The 17,803-nt window shown below is 43.0% G+C and overlaps 1 protein-coding gene across 7 annotated transcripts in view; it reads left to right on the top strand.

Moving 5' to 3' along the window:
• Positions 1 to 4,648: 4,648 nt before the first annotated feature.
• The window catches only part of ccdc117 (coiled-coil domain containing 117), a 43,792-nt gene continuing 30,637 nt past the window's right edge, over positions 4,649 to 17,803 (top strand). For 2 of the 7 annotated variants that reach the window (XM_052032203.1, XM_052032202.1), the window contains exons 1-3: positions 4,649 to 4,748; positions 10,551 to 10,925; positions 15,067 to 15,422. In XM_052032203.1, coding sequence (XP_051888163.1) covers positions 15,115 to 15,422 — 308 coding nt within the window. In that variant the 5' untranslated portion in view covers positions 4,649 to 4,748; positions 10,551 to 10,925; positions 15,067 to 15,114. Of the gene's footprint in view, positions 4,749 to 4,809; positions 4,907 to 5,459; positions 5,588 to 10,550; positions 10,926 to 15,066; positions 15,423 to 17,803 lie in introns of those variants that run through there. The other 5 variants (XM_052032207.1, XM_052032208.1, XM_052032205.1 and 2 more) reach the window with 5 other exon arrangements.

Here is a 17,803-nt window from a genome sequence, read left to right as displayed (position 1 = left end):
TAATTGAAAGCATCAGTGTTTCCCATTACTCCCGGTGTTTAATGTAATGGAGAATTAAGATAACAGAGAATTAAAGACTACTGTTACATCACAGCTCATTGGCTGTCACTTATGATATTGACACAACCATTAAGCCACTTGACTACAAGCCTCTTTAGCTACGTGGAGGACTGTAATTTGTACAAATGCTTAATGAAGGGAATTGTTTACCATGAGAAGAGTGACCCTGTCTGCAGAGTGACAGCAGGTCTAATTTCAAGATGAGATGTGACAATTGCCTGCCATTTTAAGCAACCACCAGGGGGAAGCAGACTGAATTGTCATAATGTTGGGGCAAACAGCACTTTTTCGTAAGGTTTGAGTGCATCATTCCGTCCCTGGCACACTGATTTCATGTCCACTGACAGAGGTGATACACTGTAAAAGATAAATAAATCTTGTGTTGTGATAATGTGCATTTCTGGAATATCTTTCAGTAGCTTGTGGAAGTGTGGTCTCCTTGTGGAGAATGGAAGAATGCTGCAGGTTCTTTAAGATTTGTCTCGGTGACATAAAGAAGTCTGTTATAGGAGGAAATGCCTACAAGTGGGCTGGAAAGTATTGTTCTGTGTACAATCAAGAGAACCTGTGCTCTATAACACAGTCCCTGACAAAACATCCAGATTGCGCCTCCATTTTGAACTGCCTGTCATTGGGTTCTTCCATTTATACCTGCTTGAGTACTTTTACTTCTTTCTCCTACTTATCCTCCCACATTTCTGTGCTCTTTCTGGATGGCCTCACCTGGGCTCTGCTCAGCTGTTTGGTAAGTTGTGCACTTACTGTTCATTTAACTGCAGTTAATGAGCATTCTGCCTCCAGAGCGTCACAGAGCAGTGTGCATAAGTTGCAACCAAGAGTCACCCATCATGAAGTTGAAGGGCAAACAGCTGTACGAAAATCTGAAATAAAAGCAGAAAATGCCAGAAATACCCAGCAGGACAGGATGCACCTGTGGGAAAAGAAACATAGTTAACATTTCAATTTCAGACTCTTCATTGAGTCCAGGACTAGAGGGCACAGTCTTAGAATTAGAGGGTACCCATTTAGAACAGAAATGAGAAATTTCTTTAGCCAGAGGGTCATGGATTTATGGAATTTGTTGCCATGTACAGCTGTGGAGGCCCGATCATTGGGAGTGTTTAAGGAGGAGATTGATAGGTATCTAATTAGTCAAGGCATCAAGGGATATGGGGAAAAGGCCGGGAATTGGGACTAGACAGGAATAGTTTAGCTCATGGTGAGGTAGTGAAGCAGACTCAATGGGCCGAATGGCCTACTTCTGCTCCTTTGTCTTGTGTGTGATCAGAACAGTTTTCTTCCCAGATGCAGCCTGACCTGCTGAACATTTCCAGCATTTTCAGTTTTCATTGTAGATTTCCAGCATTGCAGTTTTGTTTTTGATTTTCACTTTATATAAAAACCTGGTTCATCTGTGAGTGACCATCAATAAGAAGGGCTTTGCAAATGACTAAATTTCACCCAGAGGATCGGCATTATTAGGTGTGCATCCAGCAATGACAATGCACACCCTGCAAGCAACCAGCACTCTTCAAAAATAAACATAAAACTGCTGGAAATCTGAAATAAAAATCTGCTCATCAAACTATAGGAAGGATGGGATTAAGCTAGAGGGGGTACAGAAAAGATTCACAAGGATGTTGCTGGGACTGGTATGGATGATACTGCTTGAGTTATGAGGAGAAACTGGATAGGCTTAGACTGGTTTCCCTGAAGCTAAGGAAGCTGAGGGGTGACCTCATCAAGGTTTATAAAATCATGAGGGGCATAGACAAGGTCAATGGTCACAGTCTTTTCCCCTGGCTAAGGGAATCTAAAATTAGAAGGCGTAGGTTTAAGGTCAGAAAGGAAAGATTTAAAGGGGGTCTCTGAGTCAAATTTTGGGTGTTGCGGTATAAGGAACGAGCTGCCAGAGGAAGTGGTAGAGGTGGGTACAATTAAGAACACAGAACATTACAGCACTGGACAGGCCATTCAGCTCATGATGTTGTGCCAATCTTGATGCCAATGTAGAAGAATAAATGGTGCCTTTTGACTATACTGATGCGATATTTGACTATGTATAAGAGAACTATGTTTGCAGTAACAGTAAATCTTGGCTTGGAGCCAGAAAGTCTTCAGAAGACTTCTGAAACCAGACTTTTGAAATAAACAGGGTGCGAGGTCAGCCTTGAGCGCACTGATAAGGGGAACTGATTGGTGTTGTTCTTTGTCTTATCTTGATCTATGTGATACATTGATTAAGTTCTTAAGTGTGTAACAACCGTAACTGGACTAGTCACGTGATATAGCTGTGGTTTTAACGTATAAAATAAGCTTGTAACCTTCCGTATGTTAGTCTGGGTGACAGTGGAGATTGCTGCCCACTCTCCATGGTACCATGTAAAATAAAGCCTTGGAACGAAACTCAGAGTTATCGTCTCTTATTGTAGGTTAAATTAGAGTTTTTACGACAGCCAATTGATACTAAACATCCTCCTCCTGGGTACCATCCATATCCCTCCATATCACGTATCTATCTAAAAGCCTCTTAAATTCCACCAAATTGCCTACTTCCAGCTCTACCTCTGGGAACCCATTCCAGGCACCCACCACTCTCTGCATAAAAAACTCGTCCCTCACGGCGCATTTAAATTTCCTCGTTCTAACCTTACAAGCGTGTCCTCTGGTGGTTGACATTTCTACTCTGGGGAAAAGATTCTGACTGTCTACCCTATCTATGCCTCTCACAATTTAAAAAACCTCTATCAGGTCTCTCCTCAGCTTCTGATGCTCTGGGGAGAACAACACAAGTTTGTCCAATCTTTCCTTATAGCTCATACCCTCTAATCCAGGCAGCATCCTGGTGAACCTCTTCTAGACCCTTTCCACAGTCCAATGTTCCACAATTACAATGTTTAAAAGGCATTTGGACAGGTTCATGCATAGGAAAGGTTTAAGAGGGATATGGGGCAAATGCAGGCAAATGGGACTAGCTCAGGAAGGCATCTTGGTTGGCATAGACGAGTTGGGCTGAAGGGTCTGTTTCCGTGTGGTGTAGCTTGATGACTCTAGGAAATAAAAAAAAGCTGGAAACAATCAGAAGGCCAGGCAGCATCTGTGGAGAAAAAAAACATTAGTTTATCTCTTGTTTCTAGAGTCATAGAGTAATACAGCACGGAAATAGGCCCTTCAGCTCAATTTGTCCATGCCAACCAAGATGCCCGTCTAAGCTGGTCCCATTTGCAAACTTGTTTTGCCCTTTCTGTCCCAGTTCTGACCAAGGGTCTCAGAGCTGAACCATTAACTGCTTCCCTTTCCTCAGGTGCCTCCTGACCTGACGTACAGTCCCAACCTACCCACTCCTCATCATCACTCAAGCCTGCAGGTTCTGTTGTCATTTCAGCACTCGGGAAATGCCCAGTCCAATTTCCGTCGAGAAGGGTCTTGTTTTGTAGCCTTTTGCTGCTGCCACAAATTTTTCATGTGAACTTTGAGAATCCTGTTCATGCACATTTTGAGTGACTGTAAACTAATAGTTTCACTGGTAGGAAAGCCCAATTGGATGTCGGCTGGAGCATCCTATCTGGATTCATCGCGGCTTGGTACGGCAACTGGTCTGCCTAAGACCACAAGAAACTGCAGAGAGTTGTGGACATGGCCCAGCGCATCACGGACACCAACCTCCCCTCCTTGGACTCTGTCTTTACCTCTCGCTGTCCTGTTGAAGCAGCCAGCATAATCAAAGACCCCACCCACCAGGGTCATTCTCTATTCTCTCCTCTTCCATCAGGTAGAAGTACAGGAGCCTGAGGGCATGTACCACCAGACTTAAGGACAGCTTCTATCCCACCGTGATAAGACTATTGAATGGTTCCCTTATACAATGAGATGGACTATGACCTCACGATCTACTTTGTTGTGACCTTGCACCTTATTCCACTGCACTTTCTCTGCAACCGTGACACTTTACTCTGTACTGTTATTGTTTTTACCTGTACTACATCAATGGACTCTGTACTAACTCAATGTAACTGCACTGTGTAATGAATTGACCTGTACGATCAGTTTGCAAGACAAGTTTTTCACTGTACCTCGGTACAAATGACAATAATAAACCAATACCAATAGTCGAGCAGTGAGAAACCTATAGCAATTTCCAAAGTAAAGTGATAAATTATGGGTGATTGTCTTGCCATTGACTTTATTTGCCTTGATAGTGTTATACTTGCTTTGAGATTTAGTCATGTTTTAAATAATGCAACCACGGATTGTCATCGAATTTATCCCGGTTTTAAGTGTTAAAAAACGGTTCAACAGACATTAACATGGTGATGTTTTTGGGGTTCACGGCATTCCTCAAAAATAAAACCTAACTTGAAAGGACCTGGAGCAGAAAACAAAAGACCAGCTCCACTGACGGCGCGGCCACAATGCGGACACCCTGTCCCGCCGCCTGTCCACCCCGCTCCGGCTAGTCTGCCCCCAACAAAGATGGCGACCGCCCCGCTCCCGCCGGTCTGCCCCCAACAAAGATGGCGATTGCCCCCCCCCCCACCAGTTGCAGTAACGCGCATGCTCCGGCAGGGCTCGGCAGCCAATCGCAGCGCGCGTTTCGGAAAATTCAGTGGACGAACGTCCGAGCGCAGGGGATGAGGCGGAGGGTCCCGTAAACTGCGGGAGGGAAGCGGAGAGTAACCGATGCGCAGGTGAATGGGACCGCGGGTCGGAGGCGGAATACAAAGCAAACCTTGCTTCCCGTCAGCGCACGCGGTTTGGGGGGCGGGGGGCGGTGTTTGAATTGACCGTTGGCTGTGACCCGCGCGAGCGAGGTCGGTTGACGGCCGCGCTCGCCCCCGCGCCGGGGGTAGGATGGGGGGGGGTCCGCGCTCGCCCCCGCGCCGGGGGTAGGATGGGGGGGGTCCGCGCTCGCCCCCCGCGCCGGGGGTAGGATGGGGGGGTCCGCGCTCGCCCCCCCCCCCCGCGCCGGGGGTAGGATGGGGGGGGGGTCCGTGCTCGCCCCCCGCGCCGGGGGTAGGATGGGGGGGTCCGCGCTCGCCCCCCCCCCGCGCCGGGGGTAGGATGGGGGGGGGTCCGCGCTCGCCCCCCCCCCCCCCCCCCGCGCTGGGGGTAGGATGGGGGGGTCCGCGCTCGCCCCCCGCGCCGGGTGTAGGATGGGGGGGTCCGCGCTCGCCCCCCCCTCCCGCGCCGTGGGTAGGATGAGGGGTCCGCGCTCGCCTCCGCGCCCGGGGGGGGTGGGGTGTAGCTGGGCGTTGTTGAGGGTCAGCGCTCGCCCCCGCGCCGGGGGTTGCGCGCCGTGCAGCCGGCGGTCTCCGCCCTCGCCGGCTACCAGCTTGTGCATGAGCGTCGGTGCGTGTCCGGCCGCTTATAACTGAGCAGCGATCTGCACCGTGCGTGTGGTGTGTTTGTGACATTTCCAGTGATGTTTACAGAGTCAGCCCTGCAGCGTGCCCCTCACTCACTCCTCCACGCTTTTGTTTTATTCCCCTCCCGTCAACACTCCTGTTGTTGTTGACCCGCGGCGGAGGTAAATGTTTACAATCCGGTTCAGCTCCAGAGGCTCGGACCTGGCAGGGCGCTGTGTGTGTGGTCACCACACTGGCCGGGAAGGCAGAGCAGTCGTGTGTTGGTGTCACTTGGTTTGTTGCACGGTTTAGGTTGGTGAGAAATGGGAATTGATGAGTATACGTGCGAGGGAATACATTGCAGGGACAGGAGGAGAGAGAATGGGACGAATGGGGTTGCTTCCTAGAGAGCCGGCATAGAAATTGATTGCTTATATCGTTTAAAGTACCGAATCTACTCGTATTTTTAGTTGTTGTTTAAAGGAGGAAGTTGGTCTAGAAATTTCCAGAAGAGGATGCTGGCGGGGCACGGAGGCGGGTCAGTGGGCGTGCATCAAGTGCTTAGCTAGTACGTCTACTATCAAAAGTAGTAGATGGTCTGTATTGGTATCATATCCCGGTCCATTTGAGGATCGTAGTTGCTTTTGTTTTTGTAATTTTTTAAAACCTTTTTTGCTCCACGAATCCTGAACGAAGGTGCATCGAAAACATTGATATTTGTGTTCCAGGTAATGCATAAATATGCCCCTCCCCTTTACAGAATGCCTGCAGAACTTGGCTTTAACTTTTAAAACCATACCCAGTGGGTCGGGCAAGAGAGAAATTTTAATCAAGATTCCACGCTAAAAACAAACTTAGGTCATGCATTCATCAGTGATAAAGAACTGGAAATGGTATTGGTTTTAAATTTTAAATTTTTAAGAAATTTTTTAAAACTGTTATTTACAGCATGGTAACAGGCCCTTCTGGCCCAACGAGTCTGCGCTGCCCATTTTAAACCCCCAAATTAACCTACCCATACGTCTTTAGAATGTGGGAGGAAACCGGAGCACCCGGAGGAAACCCACGCAGACACGGGAGAATGCACAAACTCCTTACAGACAGCGACGGGAGTTGAACCCCGATCACTGGCGCTGTAATAGCGTTGCGCTAACTACTACACTATTATTGTCACTTGTACCGAGGTACAGTGAAAAGCTTGTCTTACAAACCGATCATACAGGTCAATTCATTACACAGTGCAGTTACATTGAGTTAGTACAAAGTGCATTGATGTAGTACAGGTAAAAACAATAACAGTACAGAGTAAAGTGTCACGGTTGCAGAGAAAGTGCAGTGGAATAAGGTGCAAGGTCACAACAAGGTAGATCATGAGGTCATAGTCCATCTCATTGTATAAGGGAACCGTTCAATAGTCTTATCACAGTGGGGTAGAAGCTGTCCTTAAGTCTGGTGGTACATGCCCTCGGGCTCCTGTATCTTCTACCTGATGGAAGAGGAGAGAAGAGAGAATGACCCTGGTGGGTGGGGTCTTTGATGATGCTGGCTGCTTCACCAAGACAATGAGAGGTAAAGACAGAGTCCAAGGAGGGGAGGCTGATGTCTGTGATGCGCTGGGCTGTGTCCACAACTCTCTGCAGCTTCTTGCGATCCTGGGCAGAGCAGTTGACGTACCAAGCCATGATATGTCCAGATAGGATGCTTTCTATGGTGCATTGGTAAAAGTTGGTGAGAGTCAAAGGGGACAAACCAAATTTCTTTAGCGTCCTGAGGAAGTAGAGGAGCTGGTGAGCTTTCTTGGCTGTGGCATCTATGTGATTTGACCAGGACAGGTTGTTGGTGATGTTCACACCCAGGAACTTAAAGCTCTCAGCCCTCTCGACCTCAGCACCATTGATGTAGACAGGTGCATGTACACCGCCCCCTTTCCTGAAGTCAATGACCAGCTCTTTAGTTTTGTTGACATTGAGGGAAAGGTTGTTGTCATGAAACCATTCCACTAAGCTCTCTATCTCCTTCTTGTACTCTGCCTAATTTGCTGTTTGAGATATGGCCTACAACGGTGGTATCATCTGCAAACTTGTAGATGGAGTTAGAGCAGAATCTAGCCTCACAGTCGTGAGTGTATAGGGAGTAGAGTAGAGGGCTGAGGTCGCAGCCTTGTGGGGCACCAGTGTTGAGAATAATTGTGCCGGAGGTATTGCTGCCTATCCTCACTGATTGTGGTCTGTTTGTTAGAAAGTCAAGGATCCAACTGCAGAGGGAGGTGTTGAGTCCTAGGTCTCGGAGTTTGGTGACAAGCTTGCCTGGAATTATTGTATTGAAGGCAGAGCTGTAGTCAATAAACAATAGTCTTTACTGTCCAGATGCTCCAGAGCTGAGAGTAGGGCCAGAGAGATGGCATCTGCTATAGACCTGTTTCGCTGCTAGGCGAATTGCAATGGGTCCAGGTTGTTTGGTAGGCTGGAGTTGATGCGTCCCATGACCAACCTCTCAAAGCACTTCATGATGGTGGATGGCAGAGCCACTACTCAGTAAGGCAGCATTCTTGCAAGAAAAGATCATTGATATGGAACCATTTCAACAGAACTGAGAAGTTAGCAATGAAACAAGTTGCAAGGAAAGAAGGAGGACAACAGAGGTCAAAAGGTCTTGTTGTTTTAGGATAGAGACCAGGAGTGATTGAATAACATAAATGGTGATGATGGGTAAAATTAATTTGTAAATGCTTATGAGTAGCAAAGATTTTATGTAGAGGTGTAAAAAGATGTGTAATCTTAATTTCTGAAGTGGGGATGGAAAGCAACTGAGATACAAGGCTGGAATGGCTGAATATCTGAACTAAAAGGCTGTGGTATGCAGGGTCTGAAGATGGGTGCTTTCCCTTGAGCTTCGTTGGAAAAATGTAGGAGGCCAGAGACAAATTGGAGTGGGGTAGAGAATTAAAGTGACAAGCAACTGGAAGTCCACCCTTATGGACTGAACAAATGTTCTGCAATGCAGTCACTTGATCAGCATTTGGTTTCTCCAGTATAAAGAGACCACATCATGAGCACTGAATGCAGGATACTACATTTAAAATACAAATAAATGGTTCCTTTTCAGAGAAAGAGGGCAGTGTTGTATCTGAAATAAGAAAATGCTGGAAGTATTCAACAGTTCAGGCAGCATCTGTAGGAAGAGAAACAGTTAATGTTTCAGGTTGAAGACCCTATATCAGAACAGGGAAAGAAAGTGAGTCAGTATTAAGTGTCAGGGAGGGTGGGGGAGGGAATAGGTAGGATAAAGAGAATCTGTGATAGGATGAGGCCAGGATTGCCTATTGATAAGTTGTAGAGGTCCCCTGGTTAATGGACGCAAAGAGAGAAAGATATGAAATGAGGGTAGTTAGAGAGTGAGAACACAGACAGTGAACTGCAACCGTTGTGAGATGCAGGACGTGATCAGCAGGTCAGCTGTGCTAATGGAGAGAGAGGAAAAACTAAGAAGAGTGACCATTCAACAGATCATCCTTCCACCATCAGCTGTATTCTTCCCTTTCAGTATTTGAAAGGGACCATCCCCTTTGTGAATTCCTGGTCCGCTTTTCTGTCCCCACCAACCATTCCCTTTATGGCACTTTGCCATGCATCTGGAGGACAGTACTTGTCCTTTCACCTCTTCTCTTTACACCATCCTGGGACCAAATGGTTCTTTCAGGTGAAGCAGCGTTTCACTTGCACTTCCTGTCAGTGTACTGTATTTGGTGTTCACAATGTGGTCTCTGTACTAGAGAAACCAAATAACTGGGTGACTGCTTTGCAAAGTACTTGCGTTCAGTTGGCAAGGGCGACCCTGAGCTTTGTGTTGTCTCCCACTTTAATTCTGTATCTCTGGTGTCAAGAATGCGAATGACATGATGTGGCCTGTCCAAAAAATGATGAAGGGGAAACCACTGTTATGCAAAAGACATATTTGAAGCACTGTTTGATAAATGGCATCATCAGAAAAGATGCAGCAGAGTTGGAGGGAAAAAAATGAGTTCTTACAGAGCACAAGGTAGGAGGGGGTGTCTGCAAGGTAGCTGTGTGGTTGCTGTTAGTTGCTAACCATGTCCTGAAATGCTGACAGTAACGTTGAGAAGGGAAAGTGCCAGAGCTGGATTCTGTAATGAGACCAGAGTGGAAATCGGTAACAAATACGATTAAAAAAAAGTTCTGTATGAGGGTGGGGTGCGGCACCTCTGAAATCTTCATCTCAAATTTCACTTACTGTCTCTTGTTTGCATAGACATACCTTATTGTTTTCACCAGTGTTTAGTACTCTTTCAGTTTGCATTATCACCACTCATCATTCTGTCATTTCTTATCCTTTTATCCTCTATACCCCCCTTTCTTATCCACGCCTCTCTGCAGTTTAACTTTTTAAACTGTAATTTTTCTCAATTCTGATGAAAGGTCATTGGCTGAAACATTAACTCTGTTTCTTGTCACAGATTCTGCCTGATCTCCCAGTAGTTCCAGCATTTTGTTTTTGTTTGAATTCCAGCTTCTTTAGTATTTTGCTATCAGATGTATTTGCTGTAGTCCAAACTCTGCTCCACAACTGGCTTTCCTTGCCCTTTAATCTTTTGCAAGCACTTATCTGATTCTCTACAATCACTGGTGGACTTAGGTGATTTGTGGCAGAGATAATAACTGTGAAGGCATTTTTTAAAATTTTGCCATGCTGCTGCATAATGAAAACATTTTAATGGAAATCCACATAAGACTTCATATACCTACTGAAAGTCTTCAAGTTCAATCTTCTTAGTTTTGTTGGAAAGAGGGTGTTAAGTGGGATGGGGATTGAGGGTGCAGTTAGTATGTATTCACCAGAGCTGTACACAATACTCCAATGGTTGCACGACTTCAGTGTCCTCTTTAATATTCAATGTTTTTAAATTTAAAACCAAGATTTTATTTGTTTTTATATTAGAGCCATAGGATGCTCAAACAAGGATAAGGTATGTTCATTAGTCATACGTACATTGAAACACACAGTGAAATGCATCTTTCAAAAAATCTACGCAAAAAATTTTGCATCTACACAAAAATGTATTTCACTGTATTTCGATGTACATGCGACTAACAAAAATATCTTACTTTATCTTCTCTTTTTGCATAGTGTTCTGGGGGCAGCCCACAAGTGTCGCCACAGTTCCGGCACCAACATTGCATGCCTACAACTTCCTAACCTGTACGTCTTTGGAATGTGGGAGGAAACCCACGCAGACACGGGGAGAATGTACAAACTCCTTACAGACAGTGGCCAGAATTGAACCCGGGTCGCTGGCATTATGCTAACCGTTACACTACCGTGCCAGAAAACATTGAAGCTGGACAACCATTAAACTATTGTGTATAATCTTGGTGAACACTGTGCCCCACTGCTTTCCCAATACAGCAGAGAAGGTTGAGTCTGTTGAAGGCCTTCAAATCTGTGGAATCTTATGAGAGATGGTAATTTCAATTAGAGTGGGTTCAGTTGCAGATCAAGGAGGTAAGAAGGCACAATAGAGTGACATATCCCCAGCATTAGGTTACATACCTAGGTTTGACAGGAAATAAGTGAGCAGATTGAAAATGCACTAGGTTTGGAGTTTACACAGTTACTTCATTTTTGTGATGGGTTCCTTTAGATTATAAAGTTGCATGGTCCTTCTGAAGAAAATTTGTATTATAGACTAGTTAACCAAACATAGATGGAATGGCTGCTCATTGAGATTTGACAAGGGTTTGTAAATATCTGATGAAATTGAATGTTTTGAAGAGATGACAGAAATAGTGTGCCAATGGATATATGTGGACTTTCAGAAAAGCTTTGATAAAGTACCTTGTTGAAGTTGAAGCTCATGAAATTGAAATTGAGCCAGAGAGGAAATTGGTGAATGGCAAAGGAAGTAGAGAGATTGTCAGGATGTGACCATTGTGTTATACAGCTATCTATATTGTGGCTCCAGCACTGTGCCTGTTAGTGATGTGGATGACATGGCAGAGTTATGCATTTGCCAGTGAGACAAGATAGAGAAGTATTATGAGAAGTGTGTGCAGAAGTACGAATTTAAAAATGTATAATGGATGATGTGAATGGGCAAAACTATGGAAAATGCACTTCAGAATAACCAAGCATGAGATTATTCACCAATTGGAAAGTACTTCGAGTTCATGTACGTAGGTCAGTAAAATATAATGGAAAGACTTGAGAAAAGAAAAAGCCTGGTACGATATTTGGATGGGAAGAATGCCAGCAGTTAAAGGAGATTGCAGTGCAGCTGTATAAGGGACAGGTTAGGGAACACCTTGACTACTATGGACAGAAGACAAAAGAGACTGCAGATGCTGGCATGTAGAACAAAAAAGCAATGCTGGAAGAACTCAGTGCGTCAGTCAGCATCTGTGGAGGCAAAAGGTGCAAGTCGATGATTCAGATCGAGACCCTGCATCAGGACTGAGGGGGAAGAGGAAAGATTGCCAGTAAATAGCAATACAAGGGAGGGGAGGAATAGAGGCTGGTAGGTGATAGGTGGAACCAGATAGAAGGCGATGATGGTAGATGGAACCAGGTGGGGGAGGGAGTGACCCAAAATACTGCATTCATTTGTGGTCACCGTAAGTACTTGCTATTCATTTTTTATTTGTTTGTAGAAACCAGGAGCTTGCCAACAACAGAAGTGAGACTAATGCCTATAGTTTTCTCTTGACAGCTCATTTGTGTTTATTTAAAGAGGTGGTCAGGTTGAAATTGCAACTCTTAACCCTCTGACACAAATTTCTTCTTATAACCTTTTGGAATGTTACAGTTAGACCCTCAGCTGTTTTGGGTAAATGAACTTCATATGCAACATATTCATATTACTGGTTGCCTCATAATGAATGTATGCAGCTGGCTCTCATGCCTTGTGAAGGTAGCTCTTCTTTAAATGAGAGTTAAGCTGATAAATGTTTGAGAGCAATTAAAAAAACCTAAGGAGGTTTATACTGTGTTAATTAGTCCAAAATGACACATTATCAAACATTCAAGGATGATGGATTGTGTGTCAAGACCAGGGTGCTATAAAGCATAATTTGGCTGCTGTCCCCTATGACTAGAAGGTCTGAGCTGAACACTAATTGTTCCACTAATGAGGTTTGCACAATACTTGTGAGGAAGCTGAAGTAAGGAATAGATGCATGAGACTGCACAATCGACTTGCCTACCGGTAAAATGGAAAAGAAATTGAAGCGTTGTTTAACAGTTGACTCCTCGTATTATGGCAGCTTGCAATCTTCTGTTACCTAAAATATTCTGGATCTGAAATATTGTCATAAGTTTAGATGTTGTGAACAACAAAGAATGTGGGAATCTGATCAAGTTCCAATGACAGTGTGCAAATAAATGGTTCTATGGCTTAGCTGTAACATAAATTTACTTGAACAGTAATCAAGAAGGTATTAAAATTTGTTCAGAAGCAGTGCAATATTATCTTGTATGCAGGTGGTAAAGCCAGCTAACTAAAGAATCAGGCCATATTATAACAGTGCAAGGTTGAATTCTTTAATTTGTTTAGTCTTGGTATCCTTTTCAGCATTGATCAGAAAGAGTTGCTACTGTATCAGTTTCGGTTTAATTTCTTTAATATTCCAATGGTTTGAAGTTGAGGGTTCTTCAGAGTTGATATGTAGTACAATACAATGCACTTCATTTTCCTGGAAGTGTAGCTCCAACAGCACTCTATGCTCTACACCATCCAGGACAAAGCAGCCCACTTGATTATCATTCCATTGGTCACTCTAAACATTTATTTCTTTCACCACCAACATACTGTGGCTATAATGCATACCATCTGTAAAATGCAGTGCAGCTATTTACATGGGCTACTCCAGTGGCACCTTCCAAGCCCACAGCTTTTGCTGCTATGAAGGACAAGCACAGCAGCTGCATGGGAACACTACCACAAGGAGTTCCTCCATTGCTGTCTAAATCCTGAAATTTCAAGGGCAATTTGGATGAGCAATAAATACTACCCTTGCCAGCAACACCCATGTCTTGAAACATGAATACATTAAAAAAATTAATGGATACTGGAGCCTCAGCTATTTGTAATGTATATTGATAAATATGGTGTATCCAAGTTTGTTGATGCAGAACCTGGTGGAAAATTAAGCTATGAGGAGAATATAAATGTACAAAAGATTAACGAGAGTTGAAAAAGTGACAATTGTCTTCACTTTGGTAGGAAGAATAGAAAAGCAGTAATCTTTAATTATGAAAATTGAATGTTAATTTTTAAAGGGATTTTGTTGATCTTTTACAAGAAATGTTTAGGTACAGCGAGCAGTCAGGAAGGCAAATGATATGCTGATCTTTATTGCAAGGGGATTGATTTATAAAAATAAGGCAGATTTGCTTCAGTTCTATGGTGCTTTGATAAATCTACACCTTAATAATTGTGCAGTTTCTGTCTTGATATCACATCTTAGTAAATGACATTTCAAAGGGTGGGGCCAGGCTAATGGTAGAGCCGCACCAAATGAGCAGATTCTTAATTAAATGACATTTTTGATTGATTGGTGCCTATTATGTCTGGCACAAGCCAGATAAGTTTTTCTTCTGTCACTGGGAATCAGTGAAATGAAGGGTTATTTCATTGATTCCTGGGATGAGGTGGTTGTCTGATGAAGTGGAATGTGTTTATAGTCTGGAGTTTAGAAAGAAAGGTGATCTTATTGAAACATAAGACTCTGAATGCCTGACAGAGTGCATGCTGAGAGGTTATTTAGGCTGCCTAACAACTCTAGCATGAGAGTGTGTAATCTGTAGATAAATTTTGGATTGAGAACAAGAGAAATTTCTCAACTTTGTAGGTTGTGTATATTCGGATTACTGTTCAGAATCTGTATATGCTCAGTTGTTGAGTGCATTCAAGGTTGATTAATTTTGGATTCCCAAGAGAACCATGGATTTATGGCAATTTGTGTGGGGGAAATGCTGTTGAATTTAAGAATTGGCATTAAACTTATTTAATAAGTTAATGTCAAAGCAGTCTCCAGGGGTTAAATGAGCTGCTTCTCACTTTGTGTTCACATTTAACATTTAAGATTTACCCAAATTAAGTCTGAGCAGCAGTATTATTAGAATATTAGGTCAAACCCTATTGATTTAAAATGGTTTAGGCTTGGCAGAAATGCATGCTGGGTGAAGGTGCACCTACCTGTGTCACTGTGACGTTTGTGATGTCACTGGTATATATCTTGATGGATGCAATTCTTGTAGCTGTGGTATTGAGTCCTTGGAGCTGAAATACTTGGAGTGTGCTCGGGGTAGAATTCTATCTGGTATGGTGGGAGTGGGTTTAAAAAAAACAAATTGCAGTGTAGTGATCAAAGTTGGAGTTAGAATTAAAAGGAGTTTAATGTTATCAATTTTATAAGCTGCTCTGTAAAGTATCAGTCACTCTTTGTACTGCAGTATATTCATGTGGCAATGCAAGTGGTCTGGATTAGTGAGCCTGTTAATGCTGTAATGAAAGCAATGAAAATGAACTGGGTGTTTCTGTAATGGCTTAATGTGTAATATCTGGCCATTCTGGCTGAGATTTGCTTGCAAAATGCATCATTCTGTAGTTATTCTTCTGACATTGTAACATTGCTTCTTTTTACAGGGACTGACATTTATTTAAATATCTGAACGCCAGAGTGCATTACCTGCTATGGTGATGGCACACAGTCTCTGTTACAGCTCATTGGCACCTTCTGGCAGACAGCTGTTTCAGTCACCTGGACTGGACATTTATGGGAGAAATGCATCACATATGGCAGCACACATCCAGAATCCAAAACAGCAGTCGGATTGTTTCATACCAGAGTATTGTGATCCCACTTTACAACTGAATGGAAGCGGCTTTAGGCAGGCAGATGGTATAAATGAAAATATGGATATTGCTGTGGAGACTCCAGTATGCAATCCTTCGAATGGAATGAGAACTACTGCAAATTATGAACTTAAGCACATGCCTATGTGAGTATTAAGAGCCTCTATCACTGTCTTTAGGTAGAAGTTGGTTCTGCTTGTCATTGTTGAAAGTATGAATAAAGTTTGAGTATCTTCTTTGTTGCTTATGTTAGATCCAGGAAGAAGGTTACACAGTTGCAGAGGGCAATTTAAAAAAAAATTGTTAGGTTGCTTTAATATTTCTGCATCTAACACTATTGTATTCTAATGCCTCGATTGCATTGGTTTGCTCAGGACTTATAGTAAGAGAGTCAATGAAGAATTTTCCCTGCTAACTCAATATGCAGTGAGGAAATGCAACAGGCTTAAAAAGTTGTAGTAAAATTTTAACTTGGATGAATATATTTTGCCTGGGGACCCAAATGAAAACCCCAGGGATTTGAAACAAATCTTCAATGTCTTCAATTTTAACCCTTAACTGTAGTGAACTTTATTGCTAACTCAATGCTTCCTTAATGCAATTTTTGCTGTGTTGCTTATTCTCAAAAAAAAGTATACTGTGGTGTTCTTACAGATGTAGTAGTTAATAAGTATCACTGTAAGAAATGTTTACAGTCAGAAAATCAGAACTCCTGTCATGTTGCTTAGGCAGGGAGATTGTAATCGGACTACTTGACATATAACATCTTCCTTGTATCTGTAAATATCTCTTGGTTATTACGGTTTCATAACTTGCATGCATTGAGAACTTTCCCTTGCACTTGAGATGCATGAGATGCAAATATAGAGCACTTCTGTGCTTGACTGATACAGTAGTCATAGTTCTGTGTTGAGTTGAAAGTGGCATGAATTTTCATATAATAATCATAGGTAATATCTTAAAATGTGTTCTGTTATTCCTTCAATAACTATCAGCATATGGAGGATTTTCTTATTGGAAGATTCTATTTGCCTGCCTTCCGATTAACCTCTTATCAATCTAGCGGGGATTCTGATGTGACACTTGAATTTTCCATTGAGCTCAATGTTCCCATGGAATCTTTCAGCCTTTGTTGATGAATAGCCTTGCTGTCCTGCTGAGGGGTTGGATACTTTCTGATCCAATTGCTTTTGTATTTACAGTATATTCCGGTTCATTTCATTCATTGCACATATTATCAAATCTGCTTCTAAAGTCAGATGAAATCTTGTTTGTATTTTATTCTTGTGATAGAGACTACATTGGCAACTCTTATATTTCTCATACTGATTCTCTTGCGAGATATTTGTAGAAGATATTTGTGTACCTGTTGGTTTGTGTGGTAGTCTGGCAGATCTTCTGACTAGTTTCTGCTGTGATTGCAAGAATGAGTTCTTACTCTCCAGCACATCAGCCTCAGTATCTAAATTAAGTTGTATAAAAACAGAAAATGCTAGAAGCAGGTAAGGCCGCATCAGTGGGAAGAGAAACAGAGTTAACTTTTCCGGTTAAAACTCTTTGTCGGAACCATTGTTTATGTTAATTATGTTACTCCTTTCAATGGCTGGGAATTATTTACAGCGCTGCAACAGCCTACTTTTGTTCTCCTTCCATCCCAGCTTGACCCCTTCCCTTCTCAAAGCACTGATTTGCAGAAGGACAATTTCACTGGTGGCCAATTGTCCTCTAGTGCTTCATTCAAGTAGGGTTCTTCCACCCATGAATCTTGATAAAAGTATTTTGCATTTTCTTCAACTGTAGGAACCAATTCTTAAACTAGTTCTCGTCTGAGCACCGCATACCTATATTACAGGTGTGATTTCACTTAAGAGCAGCAGTGCTTGTGGATATAAAGCAGTCTTAATATGAATAAACTTTCCAAAGCATTTCACAATTGATGCCAGAAAATACGCACCAAACTACTTCATACCAAGGTGACTGCCAATGCTATTGTGCTTTAGAGAATTTCAGAGTGGAAAGGGGTGGTGATACCAGGATCAAGAAAAATGAGACACAAAATGAGTATTTGGGGGTGGAATGGAGAACCTTTTTGGATGGCAGGGTTGGTTGAGGTGGGTTATGCCAATAAAGGTAGACTGGAGAGTGAAATGTGTGTAAGGCAGAATCATAAAATGCTGACTCCAACCCCTTTGCATTCAAATATCTGGTACCTTTGACCTGCTTGGAACTGTTTGTTTGGTTGTCACGGAAATCTTGATTCATTACCATTTGAACTGAGATGAAGGTGGCTTAGAACGATAGGGACTTTTTACATTTTTTTCAGGATGTGGGCATCATTAGCAGAGCCAGTATTTATTGTCCATTTCTAATTGCTGCTGAACTGTGGTCATTTCAGTGGGCATTTTAAGAGTCAACCACATTGCTGTGGGTCTGGAATCTTGTATAGGCAAAACTGGGTAAGAATGGTAGGTTTCCTCCCACAAAGTGTAGATCCATAATGGATGAGGTATTAGACCACAATTGATCA

Source organism: Pristis pectinata, chromosome 17, assembly GCF_009764475.1.
Source record: "Pristis pectinata isolate sPriPec2 chromosome 17, sPriPec2.1.pri, whole genome shotgun sequence".
Taxonomy (NCBI): domain Eukaryota; kingdom Metazoa; phylum Chordata; class Chondrichthyes; order Rhinopristiformes; family Pristidae; genus Pristis; species Pristis pectinata.
Note: the sequence above shows the minus strand (reverse complement) of the source record. Positions and strands in the feature narration are given on the sequence as shown.